Source organism: Sciurus vulgaris, assembly GCF_902686455.1.
Source record: "Sciurus vulgaris genome assembly, chromosome: 9".
NCBI lineage: Eukaryota > Metazoa > Chordata > Mammalia > Rodentia > Sciuridae > Sciurus > Sciurus vulgaris.
The window spans coordinates 125,808,519-125,828,233 of NC_136469.1; the positions used below are offsets into that span (position 1 = coordinate 125,808,519).

The 19,715-nt window shown below is 35.4% G+C and overlaps 1 protein-coding gene across 7 annotated transcripts in view; it reads right to left on the bottom strand.

Moving 5' to 3' along the window:
- Positions 1–600: 600 nt before the first annotated feature.
- The window catches only part of RBPJ (recombination signal binding protein for immunoglobulin kappa J region), a 213,068-nt gene continuing 193,953 nt past the window's right edge, over positions 601–19,715 (bottom strand). For 6 of the 7 annotated variants that reach the window (XM_079154557.1, XM_079154554.1, XM_079154560.1 and 3 more), the window contains 8 exons: positions 17,250–17,415; positions 13,685–13,859; positions 9,298–9,435; positions 9,052–9,164; positions 4,065–4,205; positions 2,546–2,701; positions 1,908–2,011; positions 601–1,762 (listed from right to left, as the gene is read on the bottom strand). In XM_079154557.1, coding sequence (XP_079010683.1) covers positions 1,447–1,762; positions 1,908–2,011; positions 2,546–2,701; positions 4,065–4,205; positions 9,052–9,164; positions 9,298–9,435; positions 13,685–13,859; positions 17,250–17,415 — 1,309 coding nt within the window. In that variant the 3' untranslated portion in view covers positions 601–1,446. The remainder of the gene's footprint in view (positions 1,763–1,907; positions 2,012–2,545; positions 2,702–4,064; positions 4,206–9,051; positions 9,165–9,297; positions 9,436–13,684; positions 13,860–17,249; positions 17,416–19,715) is intronic. The other variant, XM_079154558.1, reaches the window with a different exon arrangement.

The following is a 19,715-nucleotide window of genomic DNA, read 5'->3' on the forward strand; positions in this document are numbered from 1 at the left end:
AAAAGAAATGTTTTCTGAGTAGGAGACATTTGTGGAGACACTTGGTATGGGGGAAGAGGAAACAGAAAAATGCAGAGAGAAAAAGGAAAACATAAGTTACAATTGCATTTTTATAGACTTACAACTATCTGTTTCTAAGGTACTGTCTTCCAGCTATTTTAGTTGATCACCTAATAAAAGCATCTTATGTTTTCAGATTACAATGATGTTCTTGCCTAGGCTACCAAAAAAAAAAAAAAAAAAAAAGATAATAATAAGACATTTTGCTGAGATTTTCCTCATTCTACCATAGGGCACCATCTACCACTTGGTAGCAAATACTTCTCATGATATTTTTTTTGTCATTTGCCAACAAGGCAGAAAACACCCTGCTAAATGAAATCACTGGGAACATTCTGAGTTCAAAATAAAAATGTTTAACTTACACATAATACAAGTTATGTACAAGATTAGGAGGGGGTAAACCTGAACAAACCCTGGAACACAGATGTGTTGATGTACGGGAAAGGGGGAGAAAACACTTCAAAGACCAACATGTTCTGCGCCATTAACTTAGTAATGACTAAATGGCCACACTGAATTCCATGTAAATGTTAGAACCTCTTGGATTACCACTATAAATACAATTTTTTTTTTTTTTTAAAAAAAGGAAAACACAGAAATAACTACCAACAGTGTCTGAGAACAGAGACTAAGTTAACATACATTGCATGTATTGCAGGCAAGGCGGAGGCATTTTCTTTAAAGCTTTTGCACAGACTTCATATAATCTTAAAAAAAAATATGCAGGCCTTTACAAGATTTGACTTGCTGAAATCAAAACATTTCCAACTCATGAAAAGTCATAAGATTTCAGCTTAAAAAAAGAAAAAAAGTTCCAGCCTTAGACCAAAATAACCTGGAAGAGTATGGTAATTAAACAAGTGGTCAGGCTTGGAACCTGAATGTACTTTAGAGCAAAAGCTCAAAGGGGGTGGGGAAAACAACCTATTTGGTAACAAGGTGTACTATATACTGTGATATAAAAAAGGTATGGTGAAAATGTACCTTTTACTAAAGCTTATACAAGTTCCTTGGTCCATAAAAACTATGTTAGATTTGTGCCTTCTAGTTTGCTTAATGTTTATTCCAGCCACATTATCTATTTCTTGCCCATTTAAAACCAAACAAAACCAACCAACCAAACAACAGCAACAAAAAACAACAAAAAACAGCTGAAAAATTTGATTTCCAACAGTTTGTACATATTGATGTTTTTCTGTTTTACTGTGGCTTCTGCTTTTCAACTCAGAACTTGCAGGTAATGGGGTTTTTTAATAGTATCACCTGGTACGAAAAGTTTTCCGAAGAAACCACAAGAGATTGTTCATTTTTTTCTTTCCTTTCTTTTTTTGTCAACTTTTTGCCACACTCAGGTCAGTTCTAGTCCTAGCAAAAAGACGGTAGTTAGGACACCACTGTTGCTGTAGATGATGTGACACTGGTTGAATTTGTGCTGGTGTTTGTGTAACTCCCCTCGCTGTTTGTGTTTGATTCATTAGGGGGCACTTGGCTTGAATTGGCTCGAAGGATTGCTCCAGCTGCACTGCAGTGTGGCCGTGGCCCTGGTTCCGGTGTGTAGGTAAAGGTAAGGCTGGTGGAATAAATGATTCCATCATTACGGACCAAAGTTACTGGAACCTGAACTGGCTGCCGGACCCATCTCCAACCTTCTCGGAATGCAGAAATGTCTGGAACAACACAGAGCATGCTCTCTCCACATCTGAGAAGGAAAAATAAGTCACTTAAAAGCACTTGAAAAAGAAGAGTACATTTTTATAAATGAAACAAGGTTGTTTAATAAAGTACGATGGATGTGAGAACATAACCTCATGTATCCCGCCCCTGACCACCTCTGGATCATGTACCTGTACATAGTTTCAGCTTCTACATCCCCAAACCACACTCGTAAATTTGGAGTGAAATTCTGTCCTGTGAGTTCAAGCATTGCTACATCCCCGCCGCCATTCAACTGCAATGTACAGAAAATCACATTGAAACAACTTTCCATTTTTCATTGAAGTATACAAATTAGGTTCTCATTCAACTTTCAACATCTGTAAATGTTTACTTTAAAAGGCTTGATCACAAAGCTAGCAAAAAATATTTCAAGATAACCTATAAGTTGATTTAAATTTCTTTGCATGCATGTTGTTTCCATTTTCTTTTCTTTTTGATACTGCGGATTGAACCGAGAGGCACTTCACCACCAAACTACATCCCCAGCCCCTTTTATTTTTCAACACAGGTTCTCTTTAGGTTGCTGAGGCTGGCCTTAAACTTGTGTTCCTCCTGCCTCAGTCTCCCAAGTGGCTGGGATTATAGGCATATGCCACCATGCCTGGCCTTATTTTCATTTTTATCTCAACAAACAATGTGTAACAAAATCCCCAGGTCACAAGTTTTAAAGAAAAAAATAAAAACTACTGTGAAATAAATGATGCCAAGCTACAGCTGAAAGCAGTTGCAAAAAGCTACAAGTTACATTGTAACTAAATGGTCTCACCTGAAGACTTTCTACCACAGGCACAGGGGTGACTGGGGCAAGGACAGGGCCCATTCCCTCATAAAATGTATACTCTGCCTTATCTGTGCTAATGATTGTCCAGGAAGCTCCATCATTTATCATCTCTTTATTTGGTTCTTTCGGGCATGGAGTGGCCTTATGGAGAAAGAATATTCAGAAACTGAGTTTTATATAAAATACATCATAAGAAAATTTACCAAATAACATTTATAGAGTGTTCATAGTTTTTAGAGTGGTGTTAACAAGGAGAACTAAAGCATGCTGCCTTGCCAACATATTTTATATATTCACATATTCATATTTATGATATATTATATATTTAACAGAATAATAGTATGAAAACCAAATAGCCATTTTTGTTATGATATTAAATATTTCAGTGATATATTGAATAACTAATATTACCTTTCAGCACATTCCTTAATAGTACACATTACTGATACAATTTCATTAGTACAAGATCAGTATTTGAGATGTAAAATAGATGTTTAATTCTTAAGGGCTCTCTAAGACACTGAGATCATGGGAGTCCCTTATGTTTAGAGAACAGCTGGAAGTTGATGCACTTTAGCAGAAGAAACCAAGATCTGGACTGGCAACCTCCTACGCCTGCCATAATATACCTAGATGGGGGACCCAGGTCACTCATTAGTGTATGTGACCATCTCCCCTGGAATGGGAGTTTATAAAAAAGTTTACATGAAATTATAACTGTATTATTAAATCATATGCCCATCTCATAATGTTCTTATAAAATCTTCTGAGTTGATGCAGCTAAAAATTAGCTTTTGAATCATGTCACCATTACTATATTGGGAGATCCCAATGTAAATATGATGAGAATTTGAACCCTCTTTCAGAAAAATGTTTCCCTATACAATGCGTGTACATGATTTCAGTGGGTTCTCTAAACATGTGGAAATCTATTTTTAGTTATTCAGAGGGGCTCTCTGATCCCCAGATTAAGACTCCTGGAACATTTTCACAGTTTTTTTTTTTTTTTTTTCGGTGCTGGGGATTGAACCCAGGGCTCTGTGCTTGCAAGGCAAGCACTCAACCGACTAAGCTATCTACCGAGCCCATTTTGACAGTTTTTTAAAAAAATTATTTTTATTAGTTGTTGATGGACCTTTATTTATTTATTTACATGCGTGCTGAGAATTGAACCCAGTGCCTCATACATAGAGGCAAAGCGCTCTGCCACTGAATCACAACCCCAGTCCCATTTTTACAGTTTTGAGTTCTTCCCTGAGATAGAATCACCAGCATGTCTTAAGGACCTTGGACCTGAGATTAATATCTGAATACAGCATCAGGTATTTGGACACAATTAAGAGCAAATGAAAATTTCATGTTTCTGTAAACTGCTAATCCAATAGTTTATACATTTCATTTACTTATTGTGCTGGGGATCTAACCCAGGGCCCCCAGGTACCACTGAGCTACACCCCCAGCCTTACTTGCATATTTTAATTTCATCGGTAATTTTAAAACATACCTGAAATTGGATTATTCTTTCTTGAGAAAGGCACAAGTACATTCTTTCTGTATCCTTCAGGTAAAATGCACATTTATGGAGTTGTGACACGGGATCATCTGCATCCAGTAATGCTGTCTGTTTATCAACTTTCCTAATTATCTATATTTCAATAATTAAAAATAAAAGGTCATCCACACATTGAAAAAGTTATCATTTTGTAGAATGTCAAGAGTACACAGAAAAATTTATGCTATAAAATAATATACCACAGTCCTATACCTATACATAGAAAAACATAAGGCTAGGGAAAAAAAAATCCTTTAAGACTGCAAGCACATCAGAATGTAGAAATTGTTACTCTCTTCGATGAAAATCTAAAACAGGGCAGGCCATCACTGGTTTTCCAGACCAGTGCTTTCTAAACATTAATACACATATAAATCATCCCATGTTCTTGTGAAAAATAGTTTCCAATGAAGCAGGGCTCATGTGGGGCCTGCTATTCTACATTTCTAACATATTACCAGGTTGATGTTAATGCTGCTAGTTTGTGGAACATATTTTAAGTAGCGAGTTCTGATGATATTCCTAATGATATATAAATATTCCAACAATGAAGGGTGAAATCCCTAGAAGGTTACTGTGGATATGCTAGTCAGTGCAGACATTTTATATTCATTACCCAATTATTTACATACTTAAAAACAAAGTAAACTAAAATAGTTTTTGCAGACTAGGAAATAGGCTCAGAAAGGTAAAGTAAATTGCTCAAAATCCTGAGATTGGTAGCTGAAGGACCAGAACATGATCCCAGAGCCGGCTGCCCAATCTTTTTCCATTACACTCTACAATCTTATAACCCAAACAGTCCTCAACACATGGTTATCTCTGAAAGAGAGTACTAGCAAACCTTAATGACACTTATCACATAGAAGGAAATCATTAAATATATGATGATGATGAGGTGATTTAACTTTTATATTTAATACCTATTCAACATTTTTTTTTAAACAAAGGAAATGTATTCTGCCACAGTTCTAGAGGTCAGAAGTTGAAGATCATCTATTCAACATTTCCATCTTATGATGTCCAATATATACAACTAAAGTGTAGCGTATCAAAAGCAGGATTTTGATTTTCCAAACATCATTTCTTACAATTCAATAAATGGCTTCTACTGCCACATCCCTACACTCTTTCTCCACACAGTAATCAGAATTATCCTTCTGAACACAGATAGGCCACTGTTCTGTTTAAAAAGCCTCCAGTGGCCTTCTAGCATACACAGATAAGATAAAGTCCTTACCTTAGACAGAGAGGGACCCCAGAAGATCTTACTCATGCTAACCTTGCAGCTTCATTTCTTGCCCTTGTCCCTTCTTCTCTCTGCTCTGGCTACACTGGTCCTCACACAATTAAGACACAATTCCTGTCTTAATTTCTGCTATACTCATTCTGTTGGGCTGAAGTGCTCCTCACCCAGTTCCTTGACTTCATTCTTGTCTCTGATCAACACTATCACTTTAGAAAGACTTCCATGATCTCTCTAAGCCCTCTCTTTATCTCATTTTAATTGGCCTTTTTATCACTATATAAATCTTTAAAGACATTATATGGATTTTTTTAAAAAAGCTGTTTTCTGTCTATCTTCCTAGCAGAATGTAAGCTCCATGAGGAGAGGACCTGCCCTGCTTGCTGCTGTTATTTCCAGCCTCTGTAAGGTGTTCAGGACTATGCAGAGAATGAATACACACAGGCACCTACCATGTAATGCTCTGTGCCACCGTCCATAATAGCACTCACAACAACTGGGAGGACTAAATTAATCAACATGCTCCTCACAGTGGTGCTACTAATATTACACAATGTTACTGACTTTACTACTTCATTCATGCCTCACTTACACTCAAAGATCATCCTACTTCAGCTAAGCCACACTGTAGACAGCTCTAATTTTTAAAGTTAGTATTCTTCATATTTACGTATTTTCGGCTCTGCATTATTCTCAGTCATAATATTTGTCATCCCACCAAAACTAATTTTTAAGTTAAAAGTGAGACTATATTTTCAGTGATTATAGTTTCTAAGATGGTCTGAGACTAAGTAAACTCAAACACAATGTTTCAATTCAAGGCTCAAATCTTAGGGTTATATTTAAATTTAGTGAAGTTTAGATTTTAGAGAAATAACTGATTTTTTTTAAATGATATAAATCTAAAGCTTTCCATAAGTCTTGGAATCACTTAATATCTTAACCAGTTAATCTCTAGGACTGTTAGTTATGTGCCTGTTATTTCAATACCAGCCAGTAACAGTACACACAGTGACCACGCGTGTCACACTTGGTGGGTTTTCATTTCCCTCAACAGTTCTTCAGAACTAGACTCTGATAAATGACCTCCTTCTCCCTGATAAAGAAGGCAAAGATGCCCAAAGATGGCATTAAAAATTTACTCTGATAATGTTCTAACTATTAAGAGAAAGAAATTCTGAGACAAAAGGTAGATAAATGTATTACACCTCAGCATCAGGGGCCCCTTGAGTAACAGGCCCTCTGTCTTCTAAGCAAGCTGGTCTTGTAAATGGCTGGTGCAATTACTGTATTTCAGAGGTAAAGTGGATACACTCTGAGAATAAAAGCATATTTCATTCATTTCTAACACTGGTTTATGTTACTGGGTTGTTCATCCAAATGGAGTGATGTGCACCCTATACCACACAAGACTACTAGTGTGACTTCAACACACTGGCTCCTTAGGAGTGGAATTGTTAACAGCAACAGAACAGATCTTAGATGTCCCTATGTGAGTTTTTTTGTGCAATTAAGTGGTTAATAGGTTTCTAGTTAGTTGGCTAGACCTGTATACACAATCTGTTTTGAGAGCACCTTAAAAAATCAGGATTTTCACTAGGACATTCATTTCACTAAAATTTGATCAGGGCAGGACAGTGCTTTCCAAGGAAAGTTCTCCCATGAGGTTCACATTTTAGGAAGCATCAAGAACAATGTTCAGACAGACAGTAAGGTAGGATTAACCTTTTTTTTTTTTTTTTTTTTTGTCCTGGGGCTTGAATTCCCAGGGATGCTTTACCACTGATGTACATCCACAGTCCTTTTTATATATTTTATTTTTTGAGACAGTGCTCACTAATTTGCTATGGCTGGCCTCCAACTTGTGATCTTCCTGCCTTGGCCTCCTGAATCACTGAGATTATAGGCATGTGACACCATACCTGGCAAGGATTTATTTTTTAAAAGCATATGAGAGCTAAAGAGTGCTCACAGCTATTGAAAACTGCACATCAGTGGAGGTCAAGAGGTGTAGGCAGTAGTGCATTATCTAAAGCCTACCTATGATTCTGAGGAAAGCAGTCAGAATTCCTCATAGAATTTCTAGAAGGGAATTTATAGTATGTTAATGATAGTATTGCTACTTTTTAAAATAAATCTCTTAATTTTTTATTTTAACTTCTTATAACGAGGATCATATAACTTTGAATGTAAACATTCAATTAATGACGACTTTCAAGTAAGGCGGACTACTTCTACTTTGCATAAAACTTTACGTGAAAACACTTAACATTTGGGTCTGTCTTATAGATGATACACATGTAAGCTGTTGCAGATCAGAAGTGTAAGCCTCTGAACTTGAACTTCTGTAGCACAAGCAAAGTAAAGGAACATCATCCTTGGAATAGTATAATATGCAATAAACTAGAAGAACTAAGTAAATGTTAATTTTTTTTGCTTGCTTCTTTCTTTTCATTTTTAACAACTGTCCTTCCCTACCTTTACACCTTTTGTTATAATTTGTTGCAACTTCAATGTTTTAGATTAATTCTATTACAATTCACAAATATTTTAGCATATTATATCAAATGGGAAATAAATCCTCTTGTATAGCCATGAAGTAGAAAAATGAAACAAAATATAAAAATAAACAAATGATGCATTTACTGAGAGATCTGCAGATCCAATCTGCCTTTCCTGAAATAATCCCACAAAATAGAACTCAATGAAATACAAAGCATGTCAAAGAACAATATTACTGAATATTCTTCCACTTGCCCAACAACATCCTCAGCCTGACCTGGAACAAACTTACCTGTAAATCTGTCACCTTAGTATAACTGAATTGTATTGTTTCAGAAAAGGAGGAGAGTTGTAATGGACTTTTGTTTTCAGTTCACTAAGAAAAATAATTTTACAGTTTCAAGATGCTCTAGTGAACAAAAAGTCCTAATTCTTATGCCTTTTTCCTGAAGAAATACCAATTTTAATTTATTTTTAACAAATCTACATCGTCAGAGAGGAAGTTAATAAAAATATGCTTATATTTTGAAAGGAATAAGAATTTCTATGCTTTTGAAAACTTAATCCCATAGCAGAATAGAAGAGGTGGCACAAAAAAAAATAAGTAACAGCTTATATGCATTGTAAGGAATAAAAAATACTGTAACTTACAGTGCCCTCTATTGACACATTGAGATATACAACCAAAAGGGAACTGCCACCAAACTTTGTTAGGAAGAGCGTAACACGAAGTCACTAAGAATGCAATTGTAGCTGGGAGTGATGGTGCACACTGGTACTCCTAGAACTTGGGAAATCGAGGCAGGAGGATTCTAAGTCTAAGGCTAGACTCAGCAACTTGGTGAGACCCTACACAACTTAACAAGATCCTGTTTCAAAGTAAAAAATATGAAGGGCTGGGGATGAAGCTCAGTAGTAAAGTACTTCCGTGTTCAGTCCCCAGTATCAAAAACAAACAAACAAAAAACACAAGAAAACCAAAACACTTGTAGTATGAAGTTAGTCCTTAAAGCATTCAGAAATAAGGTAGGGTAAAATTAGCAACTACAAGTAATAGGGATTACTGACATTACCTTTTTAAACTGAAAAGCATAAAATGGAAGTATATTTTTATATCCGAATGTTAGAACTTTTCTGTTTTAAGAATTAATTTTTACTTCACGCTTCACTAAAGCAGAAGTAGGGCCTTACCAATCTCGGAAGTGCCATGCCAGTAACTGAACATACAAGTTTGACTGTTTGTCCATAATGGATGTAACCATCTCGGACTGTGAACTCTTCTCCTTCGGATTCATCATCATCCACTACAGAGGGTAGAAAAAGAGATCAAATTATCGCCTTTTAAAATTTGTTATCTGCTTAGAAAAATGACAAAAATTAATACACCTATATAACTCATTATCAAAAGAATTTAACCATGCACATTTTTATACTTACAGAGATGAATGTAAAATGCTCCCCACTGCTGTGAACTGGCATGGAAATTACCTCCTTCTACATGCAAGTATCTGGTACTAACAGTCTGGGATCGAAGTCGATTAAACAAAGCCACCTTTGTTCCTGAGGCAATGCACACTGCAAAGAAAAAACAGCTGCTGTTTATGTGACTGGGTGGTGGGGGTGACAATAAGAAGGGACTTCTGCTTGGCAAGTTATGATTATTTTTTATAATTTAATATATATATACAATTTATTTATAAAAATATAAAGTATAATCTGCATCAGAATGAAGATTCTGATGACAAATATTTACCTAACAAATTACAGATGACACTGAAAAAGATCAAGGTAACTTATTAATAATGCCAAGCTAAATGATATAAAATATGTTCATAGAAGTCATTTTAAAATGAGACCTGCACAGTATGTTTAACGGAGCAATCATTATAGGAAAAATTTTTAAAATAATAAATGTCCAATTTGATTAAGTAGATAATACCATTTACATAGTTAAACAATGTGTATCTAAATCACTGATTAAAAAAAAAAAAAAAATCACTGAAAGAAAAAGCAGTGGTTCCCAAAGGGCAAATTTGATTGTGTGTGTGTCTTCAAATGCCTGTGTCCAACCCTACAGAATATACGCATAGAAAAGGATTTGCCTCTGTATGTTGTGATTTTAGAAAACAACTGCTGTCTTCTAAAATACCTTATTGTTGTACTGCATGAAAATGTACCATAAGTAAATACTTAAGATGTGAAAAATACAAACTAGAAAGTTACTTTCCACATAACTTATGAAAACATTCTGAAAGTGAAATATGTTCTCCACCATCAAGAAATTAATATTCAACATAAAAACAAAATTAGAGTGGTTAAATAAAACTATGTAATTTAAAGTGGAAATAGCCTGAATACCAGACTGGTTACAGGAGAGACATGACCATCCATGAAGTAGTCTTGCCCTTCAGCAACAACAAAAAATAACAAACTTAAATCTTATGAAGATTCTAAGATTAACCATACACAAAAATTCCCTTCTAAACAAACTTTACAGAGTCTCCTCTGAGTATTCTTTCCAACTAGTCTTTGGATCTTTGTCACTGTTTTGTTGTCCCCCAAGGCTCCTGTGCCAATGCAGGTAAAATGATCAGATTATAAGAACCGTAATCTAATTGGTGAATTAATTCACTTGATGGATTAATAATCTGAAAGGACTACTGTACTGGGTGGTAATTCTAGGCAAGTGGGATATGGTTGAAAGCAGCAGGTCACTGGGAACAGCCTTTGGGGATGATATCTTGTCCCCTTGGCTCTTCCCCTCCTCTCCGCTTCCTAATTGTCCTGAGGTAAGCAGCTTTCCTCTGCTGCTGCCCTTCAGCCATGGTATTCTGCCATATCTTGGGCCCAAAGCAATGGAATTGGTTGACCATGGACTGAACCTCTGAAACTGTGATCCCAAAACTTCGACTCAAAGTTGGTCTTGTGCAGTATTTTAGTTACTGTGCTGTAAAGCTTACTAACATACAAGGTTTGCTTGGCTAGTTACAGCAAATTCTAAATCAAGCCCCAATTCTTATATGTGATCGATCACCTTTGACTGCCTTTAGCAGGACTCCTGCTAAGGCAGTTTAGCAAAGGTTTCCCTACCCTTTCTATTTTTTCTGTTCATCGACCTCCTCACTTTAACCCATGGTTATACATCCCTACTTGTTTGTGGTATTTCAAAATGAATTCAGTCCTATACTTAGGTCTCTTTTCCCTTACAGCAATAGTACTTAATAAAATCTGTCTTTTCACCTTAACTAGTGTCCAGTTGTTTCTGGCACAACCAATTTACAAAAATACATTAAACTACACCAAAGGAATGAAATTAGCAAAATCCAAATGTGGAAATCACTAACAGCTAAAATCTTTCGAATAAATATACTTCAAGGCAGGGCACAGATTAAAGAATACTCAAGGACATCTCAACACAATATATATTCTAATATCTGGTAAATATCAATTTTGATTCAAATAAATTGAAAAATTGACATTGGAGACAGTTTTAACTTTGAACACAAATTGTATATGATGATAGTAAAAAAAACTTATTTTGTCTTACAGTTGTTTATATATTGTTTTCATGTGATCATGATACTGTGATTATAAGAGAACCCCATTTTTTATAGTCACACAGGGATATTTACAGATGACATAATGTCTGGGATTTGCATCAGACTAAAATTAGAAGAGAGGAAAGTGGGTCTGGGTTTGGGGTATAGCTGAAAATGAAGTGAGATTTGGCCTGCGGTTAAGATTACTATTGAAGTCAGAAGAGGAACATGAGCGGTTTTATTCTAATGCAACTCTACCTATTTTAATGTGCGTGCAATTTGTCACAGTATTAAGTAAATGATGACACTAATAAGGACTGAGTAGAATAAAATATATCCACCATAAAAACCCATGAGTGCATAATGAAACAAAATGAAATGCAGACAAACCAAACCACTAAAACCTCATTGTTTCTAAAAATATTACTGTGCAAATTAGTGAACAAGCATTTATCCTGCCTTTTCTTCTATTGACTACATTCTGAAGCAAAGAGCTGATATGGCAAAGTTCTATGCAGAGAAAACTTGAACTAACAATTGCAGAAGTTAGGAATAAAGAATTAGAAAGATCACCATTTTGTAGCCCTTGATGAAATAACGGCTACCTATAGCCATTCAGTTACAAGCAGCAGAAGGAACTTTACGAACACATTTTACACTACCAACTAAATTTACTATAATCAATCTAACCTGACCAAAAAAGGGATATCCAGATATTATATGATTTCTGATCCAATGGAAATGACTAGCTTACTTGTTTGTTTATTTACTTATGGTACTAGGGATTTATTTATTTGTTTATTTATTTATGATCCCAGTGATTGAACCCAAGGTTGCTTTACCACTGAGTCATATCCCCAACCCTTTTAATTTTTCTATTTTGAGACAGGGTCTCGCTAAGTTGCTTAGGGTCTTGCTAAGTTGCTGAGGCTGGCCTCAAACTAGCAATCCCCATGTCTTAGCCTCCTGAGTTGCTGGGATTATAGGTAGGCATCACCATGCCTGGTACCAGCTAATTTGAAAAGTCTAACTACCAGTTCATAAGATCAGAGACAGAATGTAATCATCCAAATTCAGAATATGGATATTCCACAGGAAAAATTACCCAGTTTATTCAACAAATGAATGTCATGGAGAGAAAAAGGGGGGCAAAATAAGAAACCAACACATTAAAATTTGTTGAACTTTGTTTGGCTCTAGGTTTGAACAAACAAACTGTAAAATGAAACAGCAAAATAAAAAATCAACTGAAAAAAAGACACTGAGGAGATATTGATAAATCAGTACACAGAATGGCTATTAAATGGCATTGAAGTACTGCCGTCAAACAAGGTGTAATGATATTTTTTAAAAAAAATTATGTGTGAGAGTCACTACTGCAGAAAATCTAGTTCAAAGGACAATGCCTGAGATTTACATGAAAAAGGAAGAAGTCTTGGTGGTGATAAAAAAAAAAATGAAATAAAATTGGGAAAACTATCGCAGTTGGGTGAACTGTTAAATTATACTTCTTTTTCCCTTTTATATAAATTTGAAAAAGTTCCAAAATAAAGATAAATTAAATAAAAATTGTGCATTGGTACTAAAATGTATAATTCAAACAGTATGTATTTTTGGTAGTCTAGAAACTGGCTGATGAGACAGGACTCTCTACTATAGATATTAAAATTTTGCTTAGGTTCTCAGGATGGCATTCTGAAGCCCACTTAATGTTTTTCAAAGAGGTGCTTTTGATATTCTGGGTGGATCAGTATTTTGTGGAATGGGAACTATCTTGGACACTGCATGGCATTTAACATCATTGGCCCAAAAACATCAAATGCAAACATCACATCCTTTCTAGTAACTGACAATGAAAGGAAAAAATTGTCCCATTTTCAAAAAATATGCCTAGGGAGTAATAAGGAACCATTTCTAGTTGAAAACCATTCCTTAGACCAGGCAATACCTGGCACCACCATTAAGAACAACAACAACAACAACAATACCCCTATATGACAGGAAGACCCAAAAATACTAGTAAGGAATGAATCTGTCAGATTTGGTGGTGTATACTTGTAATTCCAGTGGCTCTGGAGGCTGAGGCCCTGTCTCAAAATAAAAAATAAAAAAGGCTAGGGTGTGTGGCTTAGTGGTAAAGCACCCCTGGGTTCAATCCCTGGTACAAAAAACAAACAAACAAAAACTTGGCTATGAAAAAATGAATTTTTTTAAATAAAAAAAAGTGTGTCTTATCAATTCCTGGTGGGAGTTCAGGACAAAGAACAAAACTCAAGTATACATACAGTCGGCATTCTTCAATGACTGCTTCTTTTTGGAAGGTTTGGAGATGACTTTTATCCGTTTGCTGAGGAACACACCAATGTCATCACTGTTGCCATAGAACATCTTTACAGACAGCATGAAGTGTTTTCTCTTATCTGAATCAGATATGTACAATGTTTTTGCTGTGCAATAGTTCTGTGAAAGAAAAGTAAAGTATCAATAGAATCAAAACCTTACTGTTTATGTGTCTAAAACAGAGCCCATGACCAGGTTTGATCAGGTTTAAATAAAATCACTCCAATGGGCAGCCGGTAAAGTCAACTATAAAAATAATCAAAATGGATCTCTGAACAGAAAGTACAAAATTTTCCTTATGAAGTCAATAAAATTCAAACACTGTGGGGGACATTTAATGAGTTCTAGCAAGAGTTGTACCTCTTCCTAAGCCAGTACTCAATAAGGACAAGGCCACGTTCAGCTCGTAAATACCAAGACCTTGGATCCCAAACATGAAAGTGGGACCAGTACAAGTCAGGCATCTACAAGGTGCTTCTGGAGTTGGAGATGAACTTTGTCCTCCAGGATGAGATATGGGAACTGAACATCACAGCGGGAAGCTGGAAACTAAGTTTTCAAGAGGTACAGCACTTACCAAGGAGCAAGGATACCTCAAAATGCTGCTACTTCAATTATATTTATATTTAACAGCTCTAGTATCTTTCCTACTCCCTTGAGCCCTGAGGAGGGTCATAAATTATTGACATCCTTCCTTTTCCAGACAGGATAAAATGACACTGTGAAATATTTTTTAAAAAACCCAACATTATGCTAAGCAAGTGCCTTCTACTACCTCTGCTGTGTGTTCCTTTGAAAAAGCAGGGCAAATAACATTCATTTAGGAAATGGCCAATGAGTTCCAGGTTTTTGTCTCTAAAATCTTACTAATAGGCAGTATTAGTAGTAGACAAAAATACTGCAGTAGTTTTTATTCCTCAACAGAGAAAGCTACAAAAGAAAATTTAAGGTGCCAGCTTGAATATTCTATACTTATGTTTTTATACATTCAAAAGTTGGGTAAAAGTTTTGACAGACTTTGCTCTGCAAAAGGCAAAATAACACCAATTACAGTAACAAGAAAAACAGAAACAGAACTTTTCAGTCACCTAGCTCCTTTCACCTGAGGCTCTTTAAAGCACTCAGAAGATGCACATGTAGCTACTGCATCCCTGGGTCCATCATACTTTTAAAAATGACAGCACTAAAGGTCAAATTAAGATTAGATAATGGGATTTTGCAACACAAGATGACGTTTATTAAAATGGATATCAATGTACTAAAGGAGATGGTCACAAGAAGTATAAACACAAAAAGGTTTATCTAGCTAAAGGGAATTTCATTCTAAAGGTAAAGCCTAAAAAGGTTAAGATCATTTAATTATGAGTGTTAACTTTAATAGATATGATCTGTGTCAGGAAAGAGAAAAATAATGAAGTCTAGCATAAATAGATTGTGAAACACTTAAGAAAAAAAAGCAAAGCAGGTTGGGGCCTCAGACCTACACATAAGGAACTTCATTTATAAAAAAGCAAACACACACGTATCTCCTTGGATAGAAAAAAATATAGCTTCAATTACAGTCAATGAATCCACAAAAATCATACCTGAGATAACTTCATCAAGAAATTATTTTAAAAAATATCAAAGGTCACTGACCACAAACTACTAAAATTCTATGAGAAAAGAAGGAGAAAGTCACTGACTCACAGAAAATATTAAGACTTCAAGAAAATAAGCAAACAAAAACTAAATTACAAGTGCTCTGACATACTAAACTATATTAGCTAATGGGATTTCAGAGCAGAAAACGGCATATAATAATCTTTCCAGGAATAATAAACACTGTATAACTTAAAAACAACTCTTTGAAAACAAGATTGCTAGGAAATAAAACACTGCCCTGAGATGGAAAACACCAGATCTAATGCTACTAAAAAAAGCAAAATAATTGAATTATAGAAAAAAAATAATGCTATCGAAAATAAGTAATTTTTAAAAATAAGAACTATACTGTAACAACTCTCTTCTGGTCACAAAGTCTTTGTCCACCTGGGCTAAACTATGTTTTTATAACCTTATGTTCCAAGCACATGATTATGTTGTTCTTTATGCCTGGAGGACCTTCTACCGAGTCTAAAACTTTATACAGACTTCTCTAATAGCATTTTCCATTAAAATTATATTTTAACATATATGCTTGGCATACAGATACTGTACTAGCCTATTAGCAGATGTTTTAAATACTAGTTAAATGCTCAGCTCCCAGAAGTTCTTCTTTCTGCCAATGTGCAGGCCTTGGGAAAAGGTGTAATGACAGAAGATTTAAAGAGATATAATGAAAGACAGCAGGAAGATCTTCACACTGATGCAGCAGCTAAGGGTACAGGATTTAAATATGGTGGTACTATACCATGATGCTGGGAAAGGCAGTCAGTGATGCTATTTTTGGTTTGTTTGGTATTACCTCCCTGAAAGATAAAATTACTGAAGCTGGAGTTGGATAAAAAGAGCAATGAAGTTGAATTAAAAAAAATTATATACACTGGTAACCAGAAGCTCAGGCATCCCAAAACTAATTGAAAATCCATAGTAAAGAAACGTGAAGGATAATAACTATAATGATACAAACAACATATAAATAAGATTTGAAAGAGGCTTCAGCACTCACTCTCTGTAAAATGACTAAAACTAAATTTAAGAATACAAATTCCCTAGCTTATCACCTTCCACTTAACCCTCCATCCCCTATCCCTAGGGTCAAATACGACACAGCAAAACCAAGGTAGTCAAGAAAGGTTTACTGAATAAGGAAATAGCTTTCTACACACTAAAAACATTCATATAATCTTTGAGATCAAACGATTTTCTGAATTTTAATATTAAGGGAAAATAATAAATGCCAAATGAATAATTATTTCTCAGTACTCAGGCACTAAGTAGTTCATACTTTCTAAATATACAAAATACAATTAGTAAAACTAGTTGATAAATTTATTTCCCTTGCAAATTATTCGAAGAAAAACCTCTAAACCTTGAGTAGTGCTAATTGTAGCTCTTCTTGTCTATAGCACAGCTGTGCTCTGCAATGCTGTTAGGTAAATTATCTTTATAATGCAGATAAAAGCTCTCCCCCACAAGAATTTGCCTGAATTTGCAAGAATCACGTTAAGAAGTAGTATAAGAAGATTGAGAGTAAAACATTATTGATGCATTTTCACAGATATTTGAATATACATTTCTGTTAAAATATAAATGATTAGCTTCCTAAATTCATCAGCCTCTAAAGGAAATCTAACTTACAGCCTGCTAAAACTGCTAGTCAGCTGCAGAAATTTCCCGCCTACCACCTTTAGATGTCAACTGCCGAGACCACAGCTATGTGAGAGAAGTACTTCTGGTTCTGATTTACATATACAAGAAATGGTCACTAATAGTCATTAAAAAAATCAATTCCACAAAAATGAATATGGAAACAATATTGTGGTACCATGGTGCCACTTTTACAGGGAACCGATCGTCTTGACTTACCTTTCCTTCCAAGTTCAGCTGCTGCATTTCTTGGTCACTATTGCCTATTCCAATAAACGCACATGGTTGAGATTCTTGTTCAGAACAACCATCGCGTTCCATTTGTTCTTTTTTTTTCTTCCATCCACTGCCCATAAGATATACACAAGGAGGAGGGCAAAAGAACCTGAAGAATAATTGGGGGGGGGGGGGTCCCAAACACAAAGTAATTAGAGTCAAGACATTTCCTTTTCCTGAACACGTGAAAACACCACATTGAAATGGCACTGAGTCAATTAATTCCCTAAAGAAAAATTTCAGTGAAGACTTTCATAATGCAAATATTGTCTATGGGATAGAAATCAAAATTGTCGTATCTTTTCAGGTTAAATACTGGAGTCATGCAGTTAGACTATATTACTTCTTAGAGCAGAAAACTTTTCATGTAGCTCAAAGTTTGAACTACTACAGTTCAATGAATCCAATATACAAAACATGATATCCCATCATAGAATCTGTGATTACTAATTAAGGTCTACTAAAAAATAATAGAATCATTAATTAATGCAATTACTGCTATGGTTATTACATTTAATGTTATTTGCTAATTCATCTGGGAAATAGCACTTAGAGCAAGGCTTCAAGTAGACACTTTTAAAATATTAATAAAATTAATCAATTAAAGATTAAAAGCAAAATGGATCATCGCATGGGCGCTCTAGGACAGCAGTGTTGCCTGTGTTCTATATATCTTACACCTGGAATACCTCATGCACTGTAAATAACAGATAAATAGTTTGTACTAAAGGAACAACACACTCTTTTCTTTCAACTCAGACTAGTAACAGGTTTGTTTCTCTAGTAGCCAAAAACCACCCTCACAAATTCTCCTACCTAGAATAACTTCTTTATAATCTCTGGCAATTAAAATAATTGTTTCAAAGCTAGCTCAAACCCCATATTTTACATAGCTCAGGCTATGAATTCACTTTTGCACAAATACACTTGCTGACATGTACATACATCAAAACATTTATGTCATGTTTCTCCAACAGGCCTTAAAACTCAGAAGGGGCTAGGTAATATAATTGAATGAACTAGACATATGATAAACTAGTAGAAACTCTCATTTAATTACCCAAAGAAATAGGTTTCTTCCTCTTTCTTGAAAAACAAACAAACAAAAAACCAGTCCTCACAGTAATTCCTACTTTTTGGATAGTTATGAGTATGGCAGAATGGTCCTTAACTCTGTTAACTCTACTGTAAGAAAAATTTAAGAGCTTAAATGCAATGATACTCAGCCACTGGTGTGTGGCTCTAATTGTAAGAAAACAATAGGGAGTGGCCAATTGTGTGAATATAAACTCATGCATTGGTGAACTAAGGGCATGTGGGCCTAGTATTTGTCACACCCTCTGTTTGATAGACAACTGAAATCAAATTTTATATGAAATTATTATTTTAAAATGTGGCAACCAATTTACACTTATTAACACTTTGTGGACCCAAAGGGGGCAAACTAAAAGTAAAAACTGTTATGCACCTGGTATTCACGCATTCGAATGCAAACACACAGACACCAGCAAGCTGGATGTGACTCTGGACGTCCTGAAGGTAAAAAGTAGAACTTCTAGTTTGCTTCCCCTTCAGAGTCTATACAACGTCTACTGAACTGACTCAAAATACATAATGGTGCCTTTTTCAACTCTATCAAAACTACTTCAGAAGTAATTTTAAAAAGTTCAGTTTATTTAATATTCATTATTTCTCCAAATTACTTATGACACCTCTAGTGGACACCAGACACTGGGAAATTAGTAATAAACTCAAACAAGTAAAATAATCAGACAAAATTCCTTTCATCATGGAAATTATACTCTAATAGGAGAGACGCAATAAAAAAGAAGAAAGGATTAAAATAATGTGTGTACTCTACTAGTTGGTAATAAGTATTGGTGTGTGTTGAGGAAAGCAGGGATGGAGTACTTGAATTACTTGAAATGTGAATCACCTGGGTTAGCCAGGGACAATCCCTTAAGAAGTTGACTATATGTCACAATCTAAAATTATGGGGATGTATGGGGACAGTGCACTTCCACAGAGTGAGGAGCAAGTACAAAAGGTTCTGAAGTAGAAATGAGGGTTGACAGTGGGGAAACAGGAGAGCAGCTGGGTAGAGAAGATGGGGATCAACAGGAGATGAAGGCCAGGCGATGGTTAAGTAGACCAAATGGGCTCTAGAAATCAAATGGAGTAAGGATGGACACCTCTGTAGGCTTTTCATGTTCATCTAAACCAACAAAAAAGAAGAGCACCTTTTGTGTCTCAGTATTCATACTGAAGCCATGAACATAAAGGTCACAGTTATCGTAGCGGGTCCAGTTTCAAGTCACGCTAAATTTGGAGGAATGCCTGGATTAACTGAGCTAGTTTGGAGTAGGTTCAGATTAAGTCTACATCAGGGATCATCTGGCTTCTAATGCT